Source organism: Chlorocebus sabaeus, chromosome 1, assembly GCF_047675955.1.
Source record: "Chlorocebus sabaeus isolate Y175 chromosome 1, mChlSab1.0.hap1, whole genome shotgun sequence".
Lineage (NCBI taxonomy): Eukaryota > Metazoa > Chordata > Mammalia > Primates > Cercopithecidae > Chlorocebus > Chlorocebus sabaeus.
In genome coordinates this window covers 32162581-32182617 of record NC_132904.1, presented here as the reverse complement: position 1 = coordinate 32182617, position 20037 = coordinate 32162581, and the positions used below count along the sequence as shown (strand labels likewise).

The following is a 20037-nucleotide window of genomic DNA, read 5'->3' as shown; positions in this document are numbered from 1 at the left end:
ATATATAGAATAGCTTGTTTTATACTAGTGATGTGTTCCAGGTTCACTCCTAAAACGCAATGTCCTGTTGATAAAAGGTATATGGGTAAAACTTGTATTTGGATAAAATGGCTTATAATCTTCTGCATAAAGATTGGTTTTCTAAAAGTTTTTTCCTCTTCAAGATTACAAAATGGGACAAATGTCTATGTTTTTCTACATTTTTCAACAATTGAAAACATGGAGCTGTTATAATCAGCTAAGTCTTACAGGAGATACTCTAAAATTCATCAATTCCTGTTATAATTATTGCTATGAGACAATAGGGAGGTTGGGAGGAGAAGGGTATAGAAAATCAGTATATGACTGACAAAAGTAAAAACTAATAATTTTTTATATCTTTCTTTTTCTTTTATATATTAATTACTTAATCTCAAGAGCATAATAAATTAAAATCAGAGACCTCACTAAAAGATCTTCCACTGAAAAATATGCTTTTGATTTTATAGACTTTATAAGCCTTTAAATATCTTGAACTTTTAGTACACTGTCTGTTTTCTAACCATTTTATTCAAAGCTATTAGTGCAGCAAATAAACAGCAATGCTTTGATCTCATTAAATTACAACTTATAGTTCCTGGAGTCATAAATATTGCGCTCTTTTCTCCTTCACCCCTCCCTTTCTGGTAAGGGGTAGTCTGTTTAATATCACTATCTCCTTGAGTGCTCTGACATTTACTCAGACAAATAGCAGAGGTTATGAATGCTGCTCATAGATAGTATCAGGAATTCTTCATGATTGCCATAATGGTGAACTCAGCATTCAGAATGGTAATACCTAGTTTTTATCTAACCACTAAGTTTGGTCTGTTTAACTCTGCTCCACAAAAAAAAAAAAAAAAAAAAGGAATTCCATCTTATCACAATAACAACTGTTCTGGACAAAATCATAGAACAGTACAAGAGAAATGGAAATTACCTTTGGGAGAATTAATGATTAGAAGTTTTAAATAAGTGATACAACCAATGTTACAAAATTTGATTCTCTTCTGAAAAAGACAGTTAAAAAAAAAAAAAAAAGCTTTTCCCAAAGTTAAAAATCAAAGCTACATAAGATATATAAAATATAAAATTAGTGTACTTACAATGTCTACAATATTAAAAATTGGCTCTGAATATGTATTTTAAAATTCTCACCCTTTCAGTTACTTGAACTTTGAAGTCGCAAAGGTAATTAAATTTTCTCAATTTACCCTTCTGTAACAGTCTGTCTTCCAAGAACAACTTTGCAGCATGAACACTGACACTAATGGTTTCTAAAGTGACAGAGACCACTACTACATGACATGTTAGTACATTTAAGTAGCCCTAGCCTAGGCCCCAAGACCTGAGAGAAAGAGGCAAGCGTCCTCATGAGCAACACCATTCTTCTCACACATAGAAAGACATTCCGCATCTTCTTACATAAATCCACTAAGGGTATCTCTCCATGAATCTACATGAGCCTCATCTCCATCTATAGGTCAGAGTCTTAAATTGTGCATTGGAAATATAATAGGCAGGCCGGGCATAGTGGCTCACATGTGTAATCTTTGGGCAGGCGGATATTTGGGCAGGCGGATCACTTGAGGTCAGGTGTTCGAGACCAGCCTGGCCAACATGGTGAAACCCCGTCTCTACTGAAAATACAAAAATTAGCTAAGCATGGTGGTACATGCCTGTAGTCCCAGCTACTTGGGAGGCTGAGGCAAGAGAATGGCTTGAACCCAGGAGCCAGAGGTCGCGGTGAGCCGAGATTGTGCTATTGCATTCCAGCCTGGGCAACAGAGCAAGACTCTGTCTTAAAAAAAAAAAAGAAAATAAAAAAGAGAAGTGAGTGTCTGTTCATATCCTTCGCCCACTTTTTGATGGGTTTGATTTTTTTTCTTGTAAATTTGTTTAAGTTCTTTGTAGATTCTGGATATTAGCCCTTTGTCAGATGGGTAGACTGTAAAACTTTTCTCCCATTCAGTAGGTTGTCTGTTCACTCTGATGGTAGTTTCTTTTGCTGTGCAGAAGCTCTTTAGTTTAATTAGATCCCATTTGTCAATTTTGGCTTTTGTTGCCATTGCTTGGTGTTTTAGTCATGAATTCCTTGCCCATGCCTATGTCCTGAATTAGAAATATCATTTGACCCAGTCATCCCATTACTGGGTATATACCCAAAGGATTATAAATCATGCTGCTATAAAGACACATGCACATGTATGTTTATTGTAGCACTATTCACAATAGCAAAGACTTGGAACCAACTGAAATGTCCATCAATGATAGATTGGATTAAGAAAATGTGGCACATATACACCATGGAATACTATGCAGCCATAAAAAAGGATGAGTTCATGTCCTTTATAGGGACATGAATGAAGCTGGAAACCATCATTCTTAGCAAACTATTGCAAGGACAGAAAACCAAACACTGCATGTTCTCACTGATAGGTAGGAATTGAACAATGAGAATACTTGGATACAGGGTGGGGAATATCACACACTGGGGCCTGTGGTGGGGTGGAGGGAGGGGGGAGGGATCGCATTAGGAGATAAACCTGGTGTAAATGACGAGTTAATGGGTGCAGCACACCAACATGGCACATGTATGCATATGTAACAAACCTGCACGTTGTGCACATGTACCCTAGAACATAAAGTATATAACAAAAAAAGAAATATAATAGTCTATTACGTTACAATGAAACATCTGTTTTCATTTAATGCAAAAAAATTAGTACAAAATTTATGAGGCATATTTTCATAAGAATGCATAAACTAATTGTATAAAGGCTTAATATGAATTTTATTTTATTAATATGAATGTTATTTCATATTCATATGAAATCAATTGATATGAATTAATATTCATATTAATTAATTCCAAATTAATTATGAATGTTATTTAATTACTAAAGTCATTGTTAAAAGTATTAAAACATAAATGAACCAAAGAGACATCAACAAAAATGTGTTTATTCACAACTACTGATTTAATAGTTATTTATATTTGTATTTGAAATCTATATCGATAGAAATGTATGGTCTTTTTAATAATTCTTACTTGGGATTCCAAACAGATTTTTAAAATTATAGCTTTTTCTCTTTATATTAAAAAGAGCCACCTCTAATTTTCCAGGATGTATCTAAAAAGAAATGTTTTCTACATATATATTAATTGTACTCTTAAGTAGTTTGCTAAATAGACAGACTTTTAAGGGCCAGAAACATGATTATCACCACCCATTCTAATGTTCTGTACTGAAATACACCTATGCTTTTACTTTCTGATCCCTCAGGCATAAGAATAAAGTCCAAGGAATATATAACCAATGTATTGGCAGTTATAACAGTGAAGATATACATATCACAGTCAACAGTATTCTAATATTAATGGTCTTCGAACTCTGACTTAGCATTTAGAAGGTACTGCTACCCAAAATATACAAAGAACTCTTAAAACTCAACAATAAGAAAACAAAAAACCCAATTAAAAAATGGGCCCAAGGCCTGAACAGACACTTTAACAAAAAATACACACAGATGACAAGTAGGTATATGAAAATATGTTCAATATCATATGTCATTAGGGAATTGCAAATCAAAATAAGATACCACTACACACCAGTCAGAATGACCAACATCCAAAACACTGACAACACCAAATGCTGGTGAGGATGTGATAGTAAGACAGGTTGCACATGTGTAAGGACAGGGAGTATATGGGAATTCTGTACTTCCCACTCAGTTTTGCTGTGAACCTAAAACTCTCTAAAAATTGTTTATTAATTAAAATATATTAAATTATATTAAAATAGTGAAAGTCTATGTATATATAAAAGTAAAACGCTCGGATTTCTGGTATTTTTTTCCTTTTAAAAATAGGATCCTTTAGAGTCAAGACAACAACATTGACCCAAATTAGTAGAAGTTATTATTTTCCTCAGAATTAATGGTATATTTGAATGATGCCATTCGTATTCATTTATCTCTTGAGTCCAAAATATACAACTAAAAATATAGATTAGGTTTAGAGTGTAATCTTTGACTGTGAAACAACTTTCTCTGTACTGAATCAATTAGCCAATACAAAACTGAATTCCTAACTTTGGCCTTACTAATGTTTTACCCTAAGTATGTCAGAATCCCAACAGAAACAGATGGCACACATAAACTAGGATAATCTGAAGATGGGTTTATTTGCAAAGGTGGAGGAGGATATAAAGGAACCACAAGGGATGGCACAAGTTCCACTGACTAGCAGCACTGTAGCTGTCACCACATCTAGACCCAGAAGGTCAAGAAGAGAGGTTACTGGAACCCCAAAAAGAGACAGGATCATGTAGATTAGGCCAATTTGAGAGAAGTAGTGATCTATTGAGGGACATGGCCAGCCTGAAGTTATCTCAGAGAGAAGAAACAGGGGAATAAATACCCTGATTCACTCTCTCCTTCCTCCCATCTCCTGCCTAGGCTCTCCACTGGCCCAGCTCAACAGGAAGTCAGAAGATATGGAAGCCCATTGATGCAACCCATATACATAAGCCTTCAAAAGGTAAGTACAGATCTGGAGGGGCAAACAGAAGATTTTTTTGCATACCAATATAATAAATAACTACAAATTAAGTGCATTTTAAATGATACTCAGTAAATATTGTTTCAAAATATTTATGGAGTGCCAGTAAGCATAGGTACTTAATTCTCTCAGAGGTAGGGAGGTGGTCCTAAAATGATTCAAAGTGGTATTGAGAGAGGGATTGGAAGGGAGTGGGAAAAGGAAACAGACGTCATTCTCTATAGAAAGAACAAAGCCTTACCTATTCCTATCGTACCAACTCTTCCTTTGTGTCAGTTGGAATATTTTTAGTTGCAAATCATGGAAAACGGAATTGACCCTAACCAACCTGGTTTAAGTAATAATGGGGACTTATCGGTTCACATAATTCAAATGTCTAGAGGTAGGACAAGATGCAGGGTTGGTTGATTCAGTTAATAATGTCATCAAAGAACAGGTTTCTTTATGTCATACCAATCTGGCATCCACATTGTCAGGTTCTTATTTGTTGGCTTTTCTCATGGTTGTAGGCTGACTGCCAGCCACGGTAGAGGTTACGTTCTTCCTAGTTTATAACCAGAAGCTAGCTAAAGTCATTTATCCATTCCTGAACCAATGCCTATGGTCAGAGGAAAGAAATATATTTGTGCTCTCCTGCCAATTTGGGGCTCAGCTCTAAAGCAAGAGACATCAAAACAAAAATCTGGATAAGGTTAGGAAGAAGGCAAAGGGATACTGAAGCTCAGTAAGCAACAAACAAATGCTCAATTCAGAGCTTCATTCATGATGCTCCAGCCATATCAGATGTTTTTTAGTTCCTCAAATATACTAAACTCTTTCCTGTCTCAAGGCTTTTGCACATGCTATTCCCCTTGCCCAAAACATTACTCCCTTCCCTCCTCCACCCTCTTACCCACAATCTAATAAAGTCACCTGTGATGTCATCACACCTTTTACTTTTTCTTCCGCTCATTTATAATAGTTTTATATTATTTAGTCTGTGTAATTATTTGTTTTATGTCTGACTCCACCACCAGACTCTAACTCTCATAAAAGTAGAAACATGTTTTATTTTCTTCATAGCTGTATCCTTAGTGCCATATAGCAACCAGTATATAAAAGTCACTCAATAAATATTGAATGAATGGTGCTAATAGGGATGACATACAATGAATCCTTATACGGTATTCATGTCACCATAAAAATGCATGCTACTGGTCACAAGTCAAAGAAATAATATTTTGAATGGATTACAACAAATGCACTAATTACCTTTACTGGAATCATAATTCAAAATTTATGCATCTGTATTGAAAACATTTTATTTATCCTACCAAAAAATTCTACCCAACTGTCCTCTAGTAATAGCCCATAAGACTATTTTACATTACAATTTTTACTTAGTATGAAACTATATCACTCATACCTTCTTTAAACTGCATATTTCATCTTCTTGTTTTTTATTTAAAGCTGAAAGTCTTTTGTTTGATTGTATTGCTTCCCGTACTGCAACATTAAAGACACTTAAGAAAGCATTATATTCAATGTGTATTTCAAAGAAAGTATCATTAAGATAAACAGGGAAAACAGTAACAATGCAATACATACGTTATTAAATTTAGGTAACAGTCATTAACTGCCATTTACTATTATCAGTATTATCATAGAAATTCAAAGTATTCCTAGTAAATAAGTCCATTCAAACATTCTCTACTGAATATGTATATTTAAATAAGATAGCACATACCATTTTGTTCTAACTTTTCATGATTCTCTTTTACCAATCCAAATTGACCTGTTATTGTGGCATAGTATTTCTCAATTTCACTCAGTTGCTTATGATAGTCTTCTTTAGCCAGAAGATGTAACTGGACCTTTTGTTCCTATTTTGAGGAGTAATTTTAAATGTTATACATATAACACACACACACACACCCACACAACAAATATATAAAAATATATTGTGGTAAACAACTGCTGTTAGTAATATAACATAAATAAATGTCATTTAAAAGTACTCTCTGAGTAAACTGCAAGGAGGAAATATTTGTTAGCAGACATTTCTAAATCTGTGTAAAACTAAAGCAAACATATTTTTCCTATAGCAAAATAGTCACTTCATGTTATGTTTCCCTTGTTTGCAATTTCTTTTTCAAAATCTTTTTATAAAAAACGCTAATCAGCCTAACACTAAGAAAAGTGAGGAGAAAATTAAAGCAATATTTTTAGTATTTTAGGAGATATTTTTTCTTTCTCTAAATCATTTGAATAATCAGGATCTATCCAGATCACTGTTTTGATTCTTTGTCCTTTCAATTTGCTAGAATAATTTCAATGTGCATTACTAAAATTCAAGTAATTTTTCTGACAAGATTTTAATTAATATAGTACCTTCTCACTGCATTAAGAAATGAAATGATGAGGCAGGAAGAATGTTTGAGGTCAGGAGTTTGAGACCAGCCTAGGCAACATAGCAAGATCCCATCTCTACAAAAATAAAAGTTAGCTGGGCGTGGTGGCACATGCCTGTAGTCCTAGCTACTTAGGAGGTTGAGGTGGGAGGATTGCTTGAGGCCAGGAGTTTAAGGCTGCAGTGAGCTATGTTCGGCCACTGAACTCCAGCCCAGGTGACAAAGCAAGACCTCATCTCTAAAAAAGAAAAAGAAATGACAAGGATAATATCTCTCAGTGACAGGGAGGCAACATAGGATAGTTGATAGTCTACTTAAACTGGAGACATAATTGGTAAAAATTAGACCCTACTTATATAATATTATATGGGCCTCCACTGCTTTCAGCTAAAGGAACTACTCTTACCATACTTAGGAATATGACTTTTAACTCTTAAAAACTAAATATTATGTTAATAAAAATCAATAACACTTATTAAAAGTTTTTTTATCTTCACTTGACATTAGCAGAATCATTAATTAGTTTCACATCTTTCATTCATTTTTTTCCCCATCTGCTTCACCTTCTATGATGAGCAGTTCTAAACAAAGAACAGTATAGGCCCATCCATTGACACTCAATAATTGTTTTCTGAATGAACCATTGTTGTCTTATAGAGGGGGTTCTAATAGTAAAAGTTTGATTTTGCCTAACCAGCATCCATTTCCCTTATCTAACAGCACCACAATTTACTGTATTGAAATACTTTTTCTTCATTACAACGTGGACTACACATTACAACAGAACTAAAATTCAGGGGTCCTATTATTCCCTAATTAAGAGAAGGGCATGTTCTCAAATTAAACCAATTGATAGCTACCTTCTTGGAATTTGAATGTTGAGCAAAAAGACTATATAAAACTAAAGAAGTTCAGTAGTGATCCTATCCAAACTGATATGAGACCTCTGTTGTGGGTTCCTACATCCTGCCTCATAAACTCTGGAATTACTCTGAGTCCCTGTTCATTCTCAAACAATTCTTTATTCTCTGGCTGATTGTGAATGCCTCCCCTAAGTTAACCAGAGGCATTTCTTATTGCTTAAAACCAAAGTACAGGCCGGACACAGTGGCTCACACCTGTAATCCCAGCACTTTGGGAGGATAAGGTGTGTGGATCACAAGGTCAGGAGTTCATGACCATCCTGACCAACATGGTGAAATCCTGTCTCCACTAAAAATACAAAAATGTGCCAGTCATGGTGGCGTGCACCTGTAATCCCAGCTACTCAGGAGGCTGAGACAGGAGAATCACTTGAACCCAGGAGGCAGAGATTGCAGTGAGCTGAGATCGCGCCACTGCACTCCAGCCTGGGCGACAGAGCGAGACTCCATCTCAAAAAAAAAAAAAGAAAAAGAAAAAGAAAAAGAAAAAGAAAAACCAAAGGACAGGTAGTAGAGCATAGTGGTCAAAAGCTAGTCTGCCTATGTTTAAATCTTGTTTCTGCAATTTAGTGTGACCTTGGGTAAATTATCTACCCTATTTTTAGGATGAAGTTTATAATAGTATTTCACTCATAGGGTTGCTGTGAGGATAAAATGAATCAACATACATAAAGCACTAAAAAACAGAGTTCATCATGGCCGGGCATGGTGGCTCACGCGTGTAATCCCAGCACTTTGGGAGGCCAAGGCGGGCAGATCACGAGGTCAGGAGATCGAGACCATCCTGGCTAACACAGTGAAACCCCATCTCTACTAAAAATACAAAAAATTAGCTGATGTGGTGGTGGGCGCCTGTAGTCCCAGCTACTCGGGAGACTGAGCCAGGAGAATGGCGTGAACCTGGGAGGTGGAGCTTGCAGTGAGCCAAGATTATGCCACTGCACTCCAGCCTGGGCAACAGAGCAAGACTCCATCTCAAAAAAAAAAAAAAAAAAAAAAAAAAACAGAGCCCATCATATAAATACCACAATAAAATGATTTGTTATTATTCCTTAACTGATAAAAGTATCAATAGTTTTAATTAACTTTTATTTAGAATAAGCATGGCCTTTTAAAAATATTCATGAAGGGCCAGGCACAGTGGCTCATGCCTGTAATCCCAGCACTTTGGGAGGCCAAGGCGGGTGGATCACAAGGTCAGGAGTTCAAGACCAGCCTGGCCAACATGGTGAAACCCATCTCTACTAAAAATACAAAAATTAACCAAGCATGGTGCCACACACCTGTAATCCCAGCTACTGGGGAGGCTGAGGCAGGAGAATCACTTAAATCCAGGAGGCACAGGTTGCAGTGAGCTGAGATCACGCCACTGCACTCTAACCTGGGCGACAGAGCAAGGCTCCGTCACACACACACACACACACACACACACACACACACACACATTTATACATGAAGAACACACATTACCATTTTAGTTGTACCTAACTATATTATCTTGGCAAGTCTGACGACAGTCTTAACTTTTTCAAAGCTATTTTTTAAATGATTTTAAAAATGGTAATATTATTGGTAATAATTATGATATATCAGTTGAAAGTTTCTCATGTATGTCATCAGGCTTTTCACTACTTAGTTGATTTAATTGTGCAGTAGTTATAAATGCAAACAAGTTGATAAATGTACTTAGTCCTGGAGAGCTTATGCCTACCTGGGTAGTTACTATTATCAGTAATGGTGAGCAATAATGAACCATATTCCTTTCTTCTAAAATACCCCTTAATTTTTGATTGAGAGAATTATATTAGCTCTCAGCAGATGTCTAGAAACCTAACACAATTTCACTGAAAACCGGGTTAATGGCATTTTTTCAATTCAAGGAAGGTTTTATGTATTTATTTATTTTTTTGGAAACGGAGTCTCTCTCTGTCGCCCAGTGTGGAGTGCTGTGGCATGATCTCGGCTCACTGCAACCTCTGCCTCCGGGTTCAGGCAATTCTCCTGCCTCAGCCTCCTGAGTAGCTGGGACTACAGGCGCATGCCGCTATGCTCAGCTAATTTTTTGTATTTTAGTAGAGACGGGGTTTCACCGTGTTGCCCAGGCTGGTCTCGAACTCCTGAACTCAGGCAATCCACCCGCCTTGGCTTCCCAAAGTGCTAGGATTACAGGCGTGAGCCACCATGCCTGGCCAATTCAAGGAAGTTTTAATTTTTTATTCTAATCAATATTTATGTAGCCTTCTTTAGAATACTATCTACTACATAATACATCATCCCACAAAAGCTTTCTTAACCTTTCAGCTAAAAAGTGATGAATAAAATAGGTAGTCAATGCCTACAAAGGTTAACAATTCTGTTAACTAAAAATGTAGCAAAGATCAAAGAGATTTCATGCATTGAGGTTTGTATACATTAATTTCTGATATACTCTATTCCAACATCCTTCTTTTGAGACAAAAATTGCAGTTTCATTGCATTTGTTTACATGACATAATTCTGATTTTCAAACACAGTAGCATATTCAATGGCCATGATATATACCATTAAGACTTCTAAATCACATGGGTACCTACAGCTTATTAGCCCATATATGCCTATATGAACCTAGTTAGTTTTGAAAATGAGATAAAGAGGTCCATTGTCCAGTTTGCCACTAATTTCATGACTATCAACAAATAGTTTAAATTCTCTGAAAAGCAATAACAAAAAGTAATTGGTAATAACACTTTAGAGAAGAATACAAATAAATTGATTTTTACTATTATTAAAACTTTAATGTACTATAAGGCTATTTTATTGAGATGATTAAGAAATAGTTAAGTACATATTGTTTGGCTCTTTTTACCTGCATGAATCGATTCAAATTATTCTTTCTTCTACACAGTTTTACTATCAAATGCAAAGACAGTCTACAAAAAATGTCAGCATTCATTGCTTTCTAAACACATGTACACCTCGTTTTAAACAAATCTAACCTATGAAAGTCAACATTAGAGAAAAAATAGCATATCCATAATTGTATGTGTGTGTAGTCTAAAAGCTTACTTTAAAGCCTTGAAGCATTTAAAATGGGAATAATGTAAAAATATTTATGCATAACTTTTTAGAAATATATTTACTGACAAAATGCACAGCTTCACATTTCCCCCTTTTTCTGTTTACTTAAGAAGATTGATTTGAAAACTTCTGGAGACAAAATTAGTTTCCCTTAAAACAATCAGTTTGTTAAGAGTAAATTTTAGAGGAAAAGATAACAATCAAAAAATAAATTTAACATATTCATTTTCAATTTTGTAACTAATCTAATTTCTTCAATATGAACCCAAACTAAATCAATGGAGTTATAAAACTCAATTTTCAAAAACCTATGGCATCTTTCTTAAGATATCTTTACCTTTTCAGTTGCAAATAAGAGGCATAGATTACTTTAAAAACCTAAAGTCATGCTGCTAATGTATGTGTGTACATATATACATAATATTTATGATCATGAAGTTACTTCCAGATAAGTCTTCAGTTTAAAAATATTCTACTCTGAAAGAAAGTATGTGGTTATTCTTAATCTATCAAAACCTTAAATATTGAAATTGCTTTAATTTCCTAAGGAAAAAAATCTTTCTTGTAAATCTTTTATTTAGAGGAAAATGATATACAGAAGAGAAATACAATATGACAATGGTTTGATAAGTTTACTTCCTTCATTAAGCTGTATTAGCTATTCAGTTTTACAACACAGACACCTATAAATTCAATTATTAACCAACATGATCATCTATATAGTAATCACTAAACACAGCAGGAAAAATTTGTATCAATGACCAGATCACAATGATGGTAAATGTAATGTCCTAAGATTTATCTCTCACATGTTTTTATTGCATCCTTTTTTATTGGTAATTATCGAGATTTTTTTTCAAAGGGGAGGTACTTTTAAAGGATGGAAAAATGATTTGATTTGTGATTATGTTAATTTATCTCAGAACATATCACTACCTCTAAAAGATAATCAGCTTACTGAATCACAGAAGACAGAAACTTACTAGTAGTTAAGTACTCACCTATAGGAGCTCATAAACTTGACATTTTTTTAATACTACTTTTCAAGCTATTTCTTTTAGGACCCTAACTTTATTGCTCCCCATAGTCCTGCCTTCACACTAGTGGCTATCTTGCTTCCTGTCTTGCCCATGGAAACAAATAACATAAAAGAATAATGTACTGCTTGGAATAAAATAAGATTAACTGAATTACTGAATACTATACAGCACTTAGAATAAAGAACAAGTCATCTGAATTATATAATAATAATGTAACAGGAATAATGTAAAATGAATATATGTAAGAATGCTTAGAAAAAGGAGTACTTCTAACTTTTAAATCCAAAATATAAATGTTCTGCCAGAATGAATATAAAATATTAAATATATATCAATATATAAATTTTTTTAAATTAAAATTGATGCAATGCTTTAAACTGTCAGAAAAAATATTATGACTATAACTGAAATATCATTTTAGTAGGCATAAATGTTGTAATTCACAGTAACAAAAAGCTTAGAAGTGACCAAAAACTAGAATAAGTATATACATGTTTTTATGTTTTTTTTAAAGATCGTAAGTATCTGTTTGATGAAATTTGAAAGTGGAATAAAATAAAACACATTTTATGTTGCCTTTGATCTTTAACTTGTAGCCTTATCTCCCAGGTCAAAGGGCACATTATTCAATTTCACTATATTTTGTGTAAAACCACTGTAGCGTTGAAGATGACTTTCAGTACAAATGTCATGGTACTTAAAGCTAAACCAGAATCTAGTTTTTCAGCTTCTTAATTAAAATCATGGTTTAAAATAGTCTGACAACATTATTTTTATTCTTTCCAGTTGAACAGCAACAGAATTTTCACATCTTTTATTCAATCAAGCTTAGCAATCTCTCTATGGCTCTTTTATTTTCTAACACACCAAACAATTTCAAGAAGCAAAATACTTTATGTTTTTGTATGTAATGTCAGAAGGGGTGATAGTTCATTTCTTACTTCTCATATATATAATATATAAGCCTTACTCAAAAATTAATTTTACTTGCTTTAAAGTCTGCTCCAAAAAATGAAGACTGAATAGCATAACCCCACCCAAAAAGCCCTTTGACAATTTAAGTGGATATAGGAAAATTTTGGTCAACCAAAAACACAGAAAAGAAAATCCTTCTGAATAAAATAGGGCTAGAAGGGAAAAATATCAAAGTAAATATTCCCTAAAGCGTTATGCTGTAAAAGCAAAAACATTCGTTTTTTAATAGACTATAAAAGAGGAAGGCACAGCAAATAAATACTTGTTGAATAATGTAGGATCAGTACCATATCCCAAGTGTAGACTGATAAGGGATAAATATTATATCCCAAATACTGCTTCATATATTTTGTTCTTTTCAGGCTACAATTAATAATTACATGTTTACATAAATATCTAGAAGAGATACCATTAAAATAAGAGGTTTTAGAGTTTTGTTGTTTGTTTTAACTATAAGACCCTAACAATAATTTGGGAACTGTGTAAAATTTATTTTAAATATACAGGTTGAATATCTCTAATCAGAAATGCTGGGACCAGAAGTATCTCATATTTGGGATATTTTTGGATTTTGGAATATTTGCATTATACCTACGGGTTGAGCATCTCAAATGCAAAAATCTGAAGTCCAAAATACTCCAATGAGCATTTTCTTTGAGCATCATGTTGACGCTCAAAAAGTTTCCAATTTTGAAGCATTTCAAATTTTGAGTTTTCAGATTTGGGATGCTCAACCTGTATAAGTACTATGTAATCTAGAAATAAATTTGTGAAATAATTCATGTATGCAACACGCGAAATTGCAAATATCCCCTTTAATATTACTGGGGACAGTAATATCCAGTTTCAACAATTAATTTTTTCACTATATATGTCACATCTTATTCACAAAAATACTAATCCCCCTAAGTACTAATCCAGATGGGGGGAAAATATGTTTTGTAATTTCCTTACCATTTCACTCACTTTCTTCTGTAAAGAGTATTTAGAAACCTTGAAAAATAAGGGGGAAAAATCTCATTAAAATACTTTAATTATCTACAACGAATTCCTCTGGTATCAAAATTACATACTATAAAATGTGGCATTTATCTTCTGTGTACCATTATTGATTTATTCAACACATTTATGGCACCTACTATATGCTAGATACTTTCCTAGACTCCTGGAATATAGCAGTGAACAAAACAAAGTCCTTACCTTTAAGAAACTTACTTTCTAGTGGGGGGTGGTGATAGGACCGACAAATATAAGTAAAATGTATGCATGTTAGAGAGTGATAACCACTAAGACAAAAAATAAAGCAAGAGAGATAGAGAGAGCAGTCTAGGGGAGTTTGTTACTTCATATTAGCTCTTCCCTGAGGAAAAGTTTAAAAAAAAACAAGCATAACAACTGTTTTAAACAAACAAATCATCTCATGATCCACAGATAACAGTCATTAACACTTTGGTACTATCAGTTTTTTGTTTGTTTGATTCGTTTGTTTGTTTTTAAGATAGGGTCACACTGTATTACCTAGGCTGGAGTGCACTGGGATGATCACAGCTCACTGCAGCCTCAACCTCCTGGGCTCAAGCAATCCTCCTGCTACCTCAGCCTCATAAGTAGCTGTGGACTATAGGAACATGCCACCACATCTGGCTAATTTTTAAAATTTTTTGTAGAGACAGGGTCCCACTATGTTGCCCAAGCTGATCTTGAACTCCTGGGCTCAAGAGATCCTCCAGCCTTGCCCTCCTAAAGTGCTGAGATTACAGGTGTAAGCCACCATGCCCCACTCTACCAGTTTTTTAAAAACATATATTTATACTTTAAAAGAGAGCCAGTGGAAAGTGATAATAAATATCTATTTTGTAACCTACTTTACTTAATATATAATAAACACATTTCTGTGACAAATTAATGTACAATATAACTTTTTAATGGCTACACAGTATTCCATTTTTTAACTTTACCATAGCTTACCTAATCACTCATGTTTACAGGTTTACTGAATTGAGTTTTTTACTATTATGAAATATTCTGAAATAAACATGCTTGTATCTAGACTTTTATAGTTATTCTTTTTATTAGGATAAGTTCCAAGAAGCAGGATTTCTAAGATTTGTTAATTTTTATAGGTTTTTAAAAACCGTTACATAAGCCAGCACAAGGCCTCATGTCTGTAATTCTAGCACTTTAGGAGGCTGAGGCGGGTGGATTGCTTGAGCCCAGGAGTTCAAAACCAACCTGGGTAACATGGTGAAAGTCTGAAAACAAACAAAACTAAGCTGGGTATGATGGTGTGTGCCTGTAATCCCAGTTACTCGGGAGGCTGAGGCCAGGATGATTGCTTGAGCCCGGGGGGATGGAGGTTGCAGTGAATTGAAACTGCACCACTGCACTCCAGCCTGAGTGACAGAATGAGACTCTGTCAAAAAAAAAAATTGTTACATAGTCTTCTAGAGGATTGACCAAGTTAAACGCCAACCAGCCATGTATGAGTGCTCATCTTCTTAAATCCTACTTATATTTTTTAAACTTTAAGCAAAAGTACAATTACTACACATTTCCTATGAAATAAATTTTTTAGCCTACTGCCATGAATGATCTGATTTTTATTATATTTTATTTTATTTTATATTAATGGATGGGTTGTATATGATTCATTTCTTCCATAAATGTTGAATGCTTATTGTAAGTAAAGCATTGATATAGACACTGGGGGTACAACACTGGACCAAAAGAAAAAATCCTGCCCAGCTTAAATTCTGGGCAAGAAAAAAAACAATATAAGCTAAAACATATGGTATATTAGATATTGATAGATGTTAAAGAAAAACAATAAATCAGGGAAGACGATTACACAGGATGGTCAGGAAACTCCTTTCTGAGATAGCAAATTCTGAGCAAAGACCTGGATGGAAGTAAGGAAGAATATTTCAGCAGGTTCTCTAACGTGGAATAAGGTCTAGTGTGTTCAAAGAATAGCAAGGAAGTCCATGTGGCTGGAAGAGAGTAAGCAAGATGAAGAACAGCAGAATTCAGAGAGGGGCCAGGGAAGGCAAGGGGACCCAAATCATTGTGGGCCTCCTTATGTGTGATACAGATTTGGTTTTTATAACTAATGAGATGGAAAGCCACTACAGAGTTCTAAGGACAAATGTGACAAAGCCTGACTTAGCCTTTTTTTTTTTTTTTTTTTTTTTTTGGAGACGGAGTCTTGCTCTGTCGCCAGGCTGGAGTGCAGTGGCATGATCTCAGTTCACTGCAACTAGGATGTTAGTAGTGGATGAAATAAGAAGTGGTTGGAAAATAGATACACTCTGAGGGAGAGCCAAAAAAAAAAGTAACTGGAAAAAGAGAGTTGTCATTAATAAGGATGGAAAAGATTAAATAAGCCAGTTTTCAGGAGGCAGGACTTTAGAAACTTAGTTTTAACCATGTCAAGTTTGAGGTGTCTTTTAGATATCCAAGCAGAGATAGCAAATAGTTAATGTAGGATGGATTAGGGGTTAGGAGATAAACATTTAGAAGTCTTCTACATGTAGATCCCATTTTAAAGACACGAGCCTGGATGAGATCAGAGTACTTTTTAAGGCATTCAGCACAAAAACAAAGGAAAATGTTTTGAGGTCATCTAGAAAAATAAGAGGAAAAAATGAAAAGACAAATTTCAGAAGACAATATATTACTCTGATCCTGAATTTATTATCTGCTACCATTAGCCAAAGATAAAACTATATCTAGAGCAAATTTACCAAATAATTTCAGGCCACCGTTATTCACACACACCTCTGCATTTATTCTTTCTCAATTATAGTCCACAGCTATATTTTATCAATAGCTCTAGAGCACTGCCCAACTAATAAACTCCCACATAGCTGCATTTCTGACACATAGATGAATCTGAAAATAATATAATTGGATTGACATGCAGTATTTTTATAGATGCTATATTTAATATTTTTAATTATTTAAAAATTGGTTAATATCACATATAGGCATACCTCTAATATCAGAACAAAACTATACTAATGCTAATGCATTAACTATAGAAGGCAACTTCAAGAATAAAATACAAATGTTTTCCTATTATAGTTATCCTTTACTTTATGGAAAATTATAAGAAAAGCTGACTGAAAAGCACACTGCTTTAGATAAAAATCTTATTTTCCTATTAATTTTCCATTTAACCCCTTCCTCTTCTTAAACAGTTCAGCCCTGAAGTTCATTAGGTTAGGTAGTATAAGGTAGGGATATGTGAGGAAGTGGTGAGGGGGTTGTGTCTAGAGCATTCCAGAACAGAATAACAAGCCTGAATGGAGAAAAGAGGATTTCCCCATATAAGGGAGGGCAGTCTACTGTGGGGAGTCAGAAACTAAGTAAGGTGAGGAGGGTGACCCTGCAAAAGGGCAACCCCGCTGAAAGTGTCAGAATCCAAGCAGGAAAAGGAGGACATCCACATAAGGAAAGAGGGGGCAGCAGAACGGTGGACTGGTTACGTAACAGGGTGTTTTATGAAATAAGTCAACGTCTTAGTGATCATGAAAGTCAGATTTCTCATTGAAAGAGAAGTACTAAAGAGAATAAATAAACTAAAATAATCCTTGTAGTTTGGGATTGTAATTTGCAGTAGTGCAAATTAATGGTTTTCAATATACATACATAGATTGATATAAAAATATATGTAACTGTAAGTATATGTGTGTATGTGTGTATGTATGTAAATATATACATATATTTCCTAGCTCCGTCCACTGAGGGGGTCTGAGAACAATGACACTCCAACAGTAATAATTGTAATAGCACTCAGACCTTAGTTTCTATATACCTTTTTTTCTACTAAAAGGAATCAGGGCAACATGGAGAAACGGTTTATTACAGGGCAAGATCAGGTAAAGTATGAGGTGATCCTGGTACATTTTATTTTTATTGAAAGCAGAAAAATCCTAAACGAATGATGAAGACATGTCAAAAATACCCAGTAGCCAGCTTGAATGGACTCCCACTGGCCAAACCAAGAATAATTTGATTAAAATAAATGATAGTCAAATATTTTAATCCATTGTACAAAACAAGAAACTATGAGCCTATATTGATATAAATAAATCTATTAAAAGTTTGGTGAGAAATGACATATTTACATAGTTTCAAAGTGCCTCTCCACAAAATACGCTGATTACAAAGGAGAAAAGAGTAACCTTACAGTGGAGAAATTTGTCAGATACTTCCTTAGTCAAATTATCAGAGTGAACATCACCAATAATAAAACAAATTGAAACCATTAGCTATCTGATAGGATTCAATAAGAAGAATATGGCATTACTTCTGTGATATTCCTTCCAGAGATAAATAAACTGAATCTAACCATGAGGAAACATTGTACAAACAGAAACTAAGGAACATTCTACAAAATAATGGTCTGTAATCTTCAAGACTGTCAAAGTTACAAAAATCAACCAAAGACTAGGAAAGTCTTCCAGACTGAAAGAGATTAAAGAGTTATGACAACTAAATACAAACACAGGTTTCTAAACTAGACCCTTTTGTTATGAAAATACTTTAATGCGACAATTGGTGAAACTGAATGAGTCCTGAACATTACAGTTATATACCAGTGTTAACTTCCTGATTTTGATTGCTGTGTTATGGTTTTACAGGAGAATGTCCCTGATTGTAAGAAGGATATACTATAGTAATGAGATGATAGAGCATCAGTTTGGCAAATTATTCTAAAATCATTCAGGAAAATAAGTTCTTTCTATTGTACTTCCGATGTCTCTAAAAGTTGATGATACTTTCGAAAGAAAAAAACTTAAGTGATTCTTAAAAACATTGTGGAATGAACTAATGTGAAATGTTTGAAAAATATATAGCATCAATTAAAAAAAAGTTAACATACAGCTGAAGTTCAAAAGAAAGATAAGGAAATTGTCAGACATCAAAAATAAGACAGGAAACCCATAGTCAGAGTTATAAGTATGCAAGGTGATGCTCTAGTAATCCAGAAACCCCTACAAACAGATATAGGCTGTCATGGCAAAGTCAGGGTTCTAATATCCATGTGGGCACAAAGCCAGGGGATCTAGAACACTGGTATAGAGAAAGGACTCTAGAAAAACAGCTAACTTCAAGAAAGGAAGACTAGAAGAACTCAGCCTACCAGCACAAAAAAATGTCTTTGCCTAGATCACTGGTCCAAAACCAAAAATTATTCCATGTGAAATAGAAAAACCTAAACTTGTAGTACAAAAGGGTATAAAGTCCTAATAATAGATGCTCCCTGCATGGTATGTACATCCTAGATGATAAATTAAGGTAACAACCAGAAACTGTTCTGTGAAACCCTTGAGGCTCAGAACAGAAGCAAATTCAAAAGAGCTCTGTAGGAAGAATTCCACAAGTTCATCAGAAAAATACAACCTCCATGAAAGAGGGGCTCACAATTTAAAATTTATGAACCACATTAAACAGGAAGATTTACAATGAAGGAGCATTAAGCAGGCAGCCACTGCAAACAGGAAGACTTGTACCCACCAATATTTAAAAATAACAGAAGAATCTCAAAGATATTATTAAAAGTATTTTTAATGATTAGAGACATAAAAGATAAATAAGAAATATGAAAAAAATATAAGACACTAGGAAAAGGCAGATTTTTAAAAGCACCAAATAGAATATCTATAAAAGAAAAAGGTCATTATAAAATAAAAAACTTAAAACATAAGTTATATGGCAGATAAAACATAGTTGAAGAATTAGTGAACTAAAAGATATATCTCAGAAAATTACTCACGCCTGTAATCCCAGCACTTTGGGAGGCCCAGGTGGGCGGATCACGAGGTCAGGAGATTGAGACCATCCTGGCTAGCATGGTGAAACCCTGTCTGTACTAAAAATACAAAAAATTAGCTGGGCGTGGTGGCGGGCACCTGTGGTCCCAGCTGCTTCGGAGGCTGAGGCTGGAGAATGGCGTGAACCTGGGAGGCGGAGCTTGCAGTGAGCCGAGATCGTGCCACTGCACTCCAGCCTGGACAACACAGTGAGACTCCGTTTCAAAAAAAGAAAGAAAAAAAATTACATAA

The 20037-nt window shown here is 34.5% G+C and overlaps 1 protein-coding gene and 1 long non-coding RNA gene across 2 annotated transcripts in view; one reads left to right on the top strand and one right to left on the bottom strand.

Annotated features, from left to right (window-relative positions):
• Positions 1-20037, bottom strand: part of CCDC73 (coiled-coil domain containing 73) — a 170649-nt gene that overhangs the window by 61340 nt on the left and 89272 nt on the right. The window contains exons 7-9 of the mRNA XM_037999541.2: positions 13922-13960; positions 6309-6444; positions 5988-6067 (exon numbers count right to left, since the gene is read on the bottom strand). Of these exons, the coding sequence (XP_037855469.2) occupies positions 5988-6067; positions 6309-6444; positions 13922-13960 (255 nt within the window). The remainder of the gene's footprint in view (positions 1-5987; positions 6068-6308; positions 6445-13921; positions 13961-20037) is intronic.
• Positions 4418-20037, top strand: part of LOC103238074 (uncharacterized) — a 35927-nt gene continuing 20307 nt past the window's right edge. Inside the window, exon 1 of the long non-coding RNA XR_499069.3 lies at positions 4418-4561. This is a non-coding gene — a long non-coding RNA (uncharacterized lncRNA). The remainder of the gene's footprint in view (positions 4562-20037) is intronic.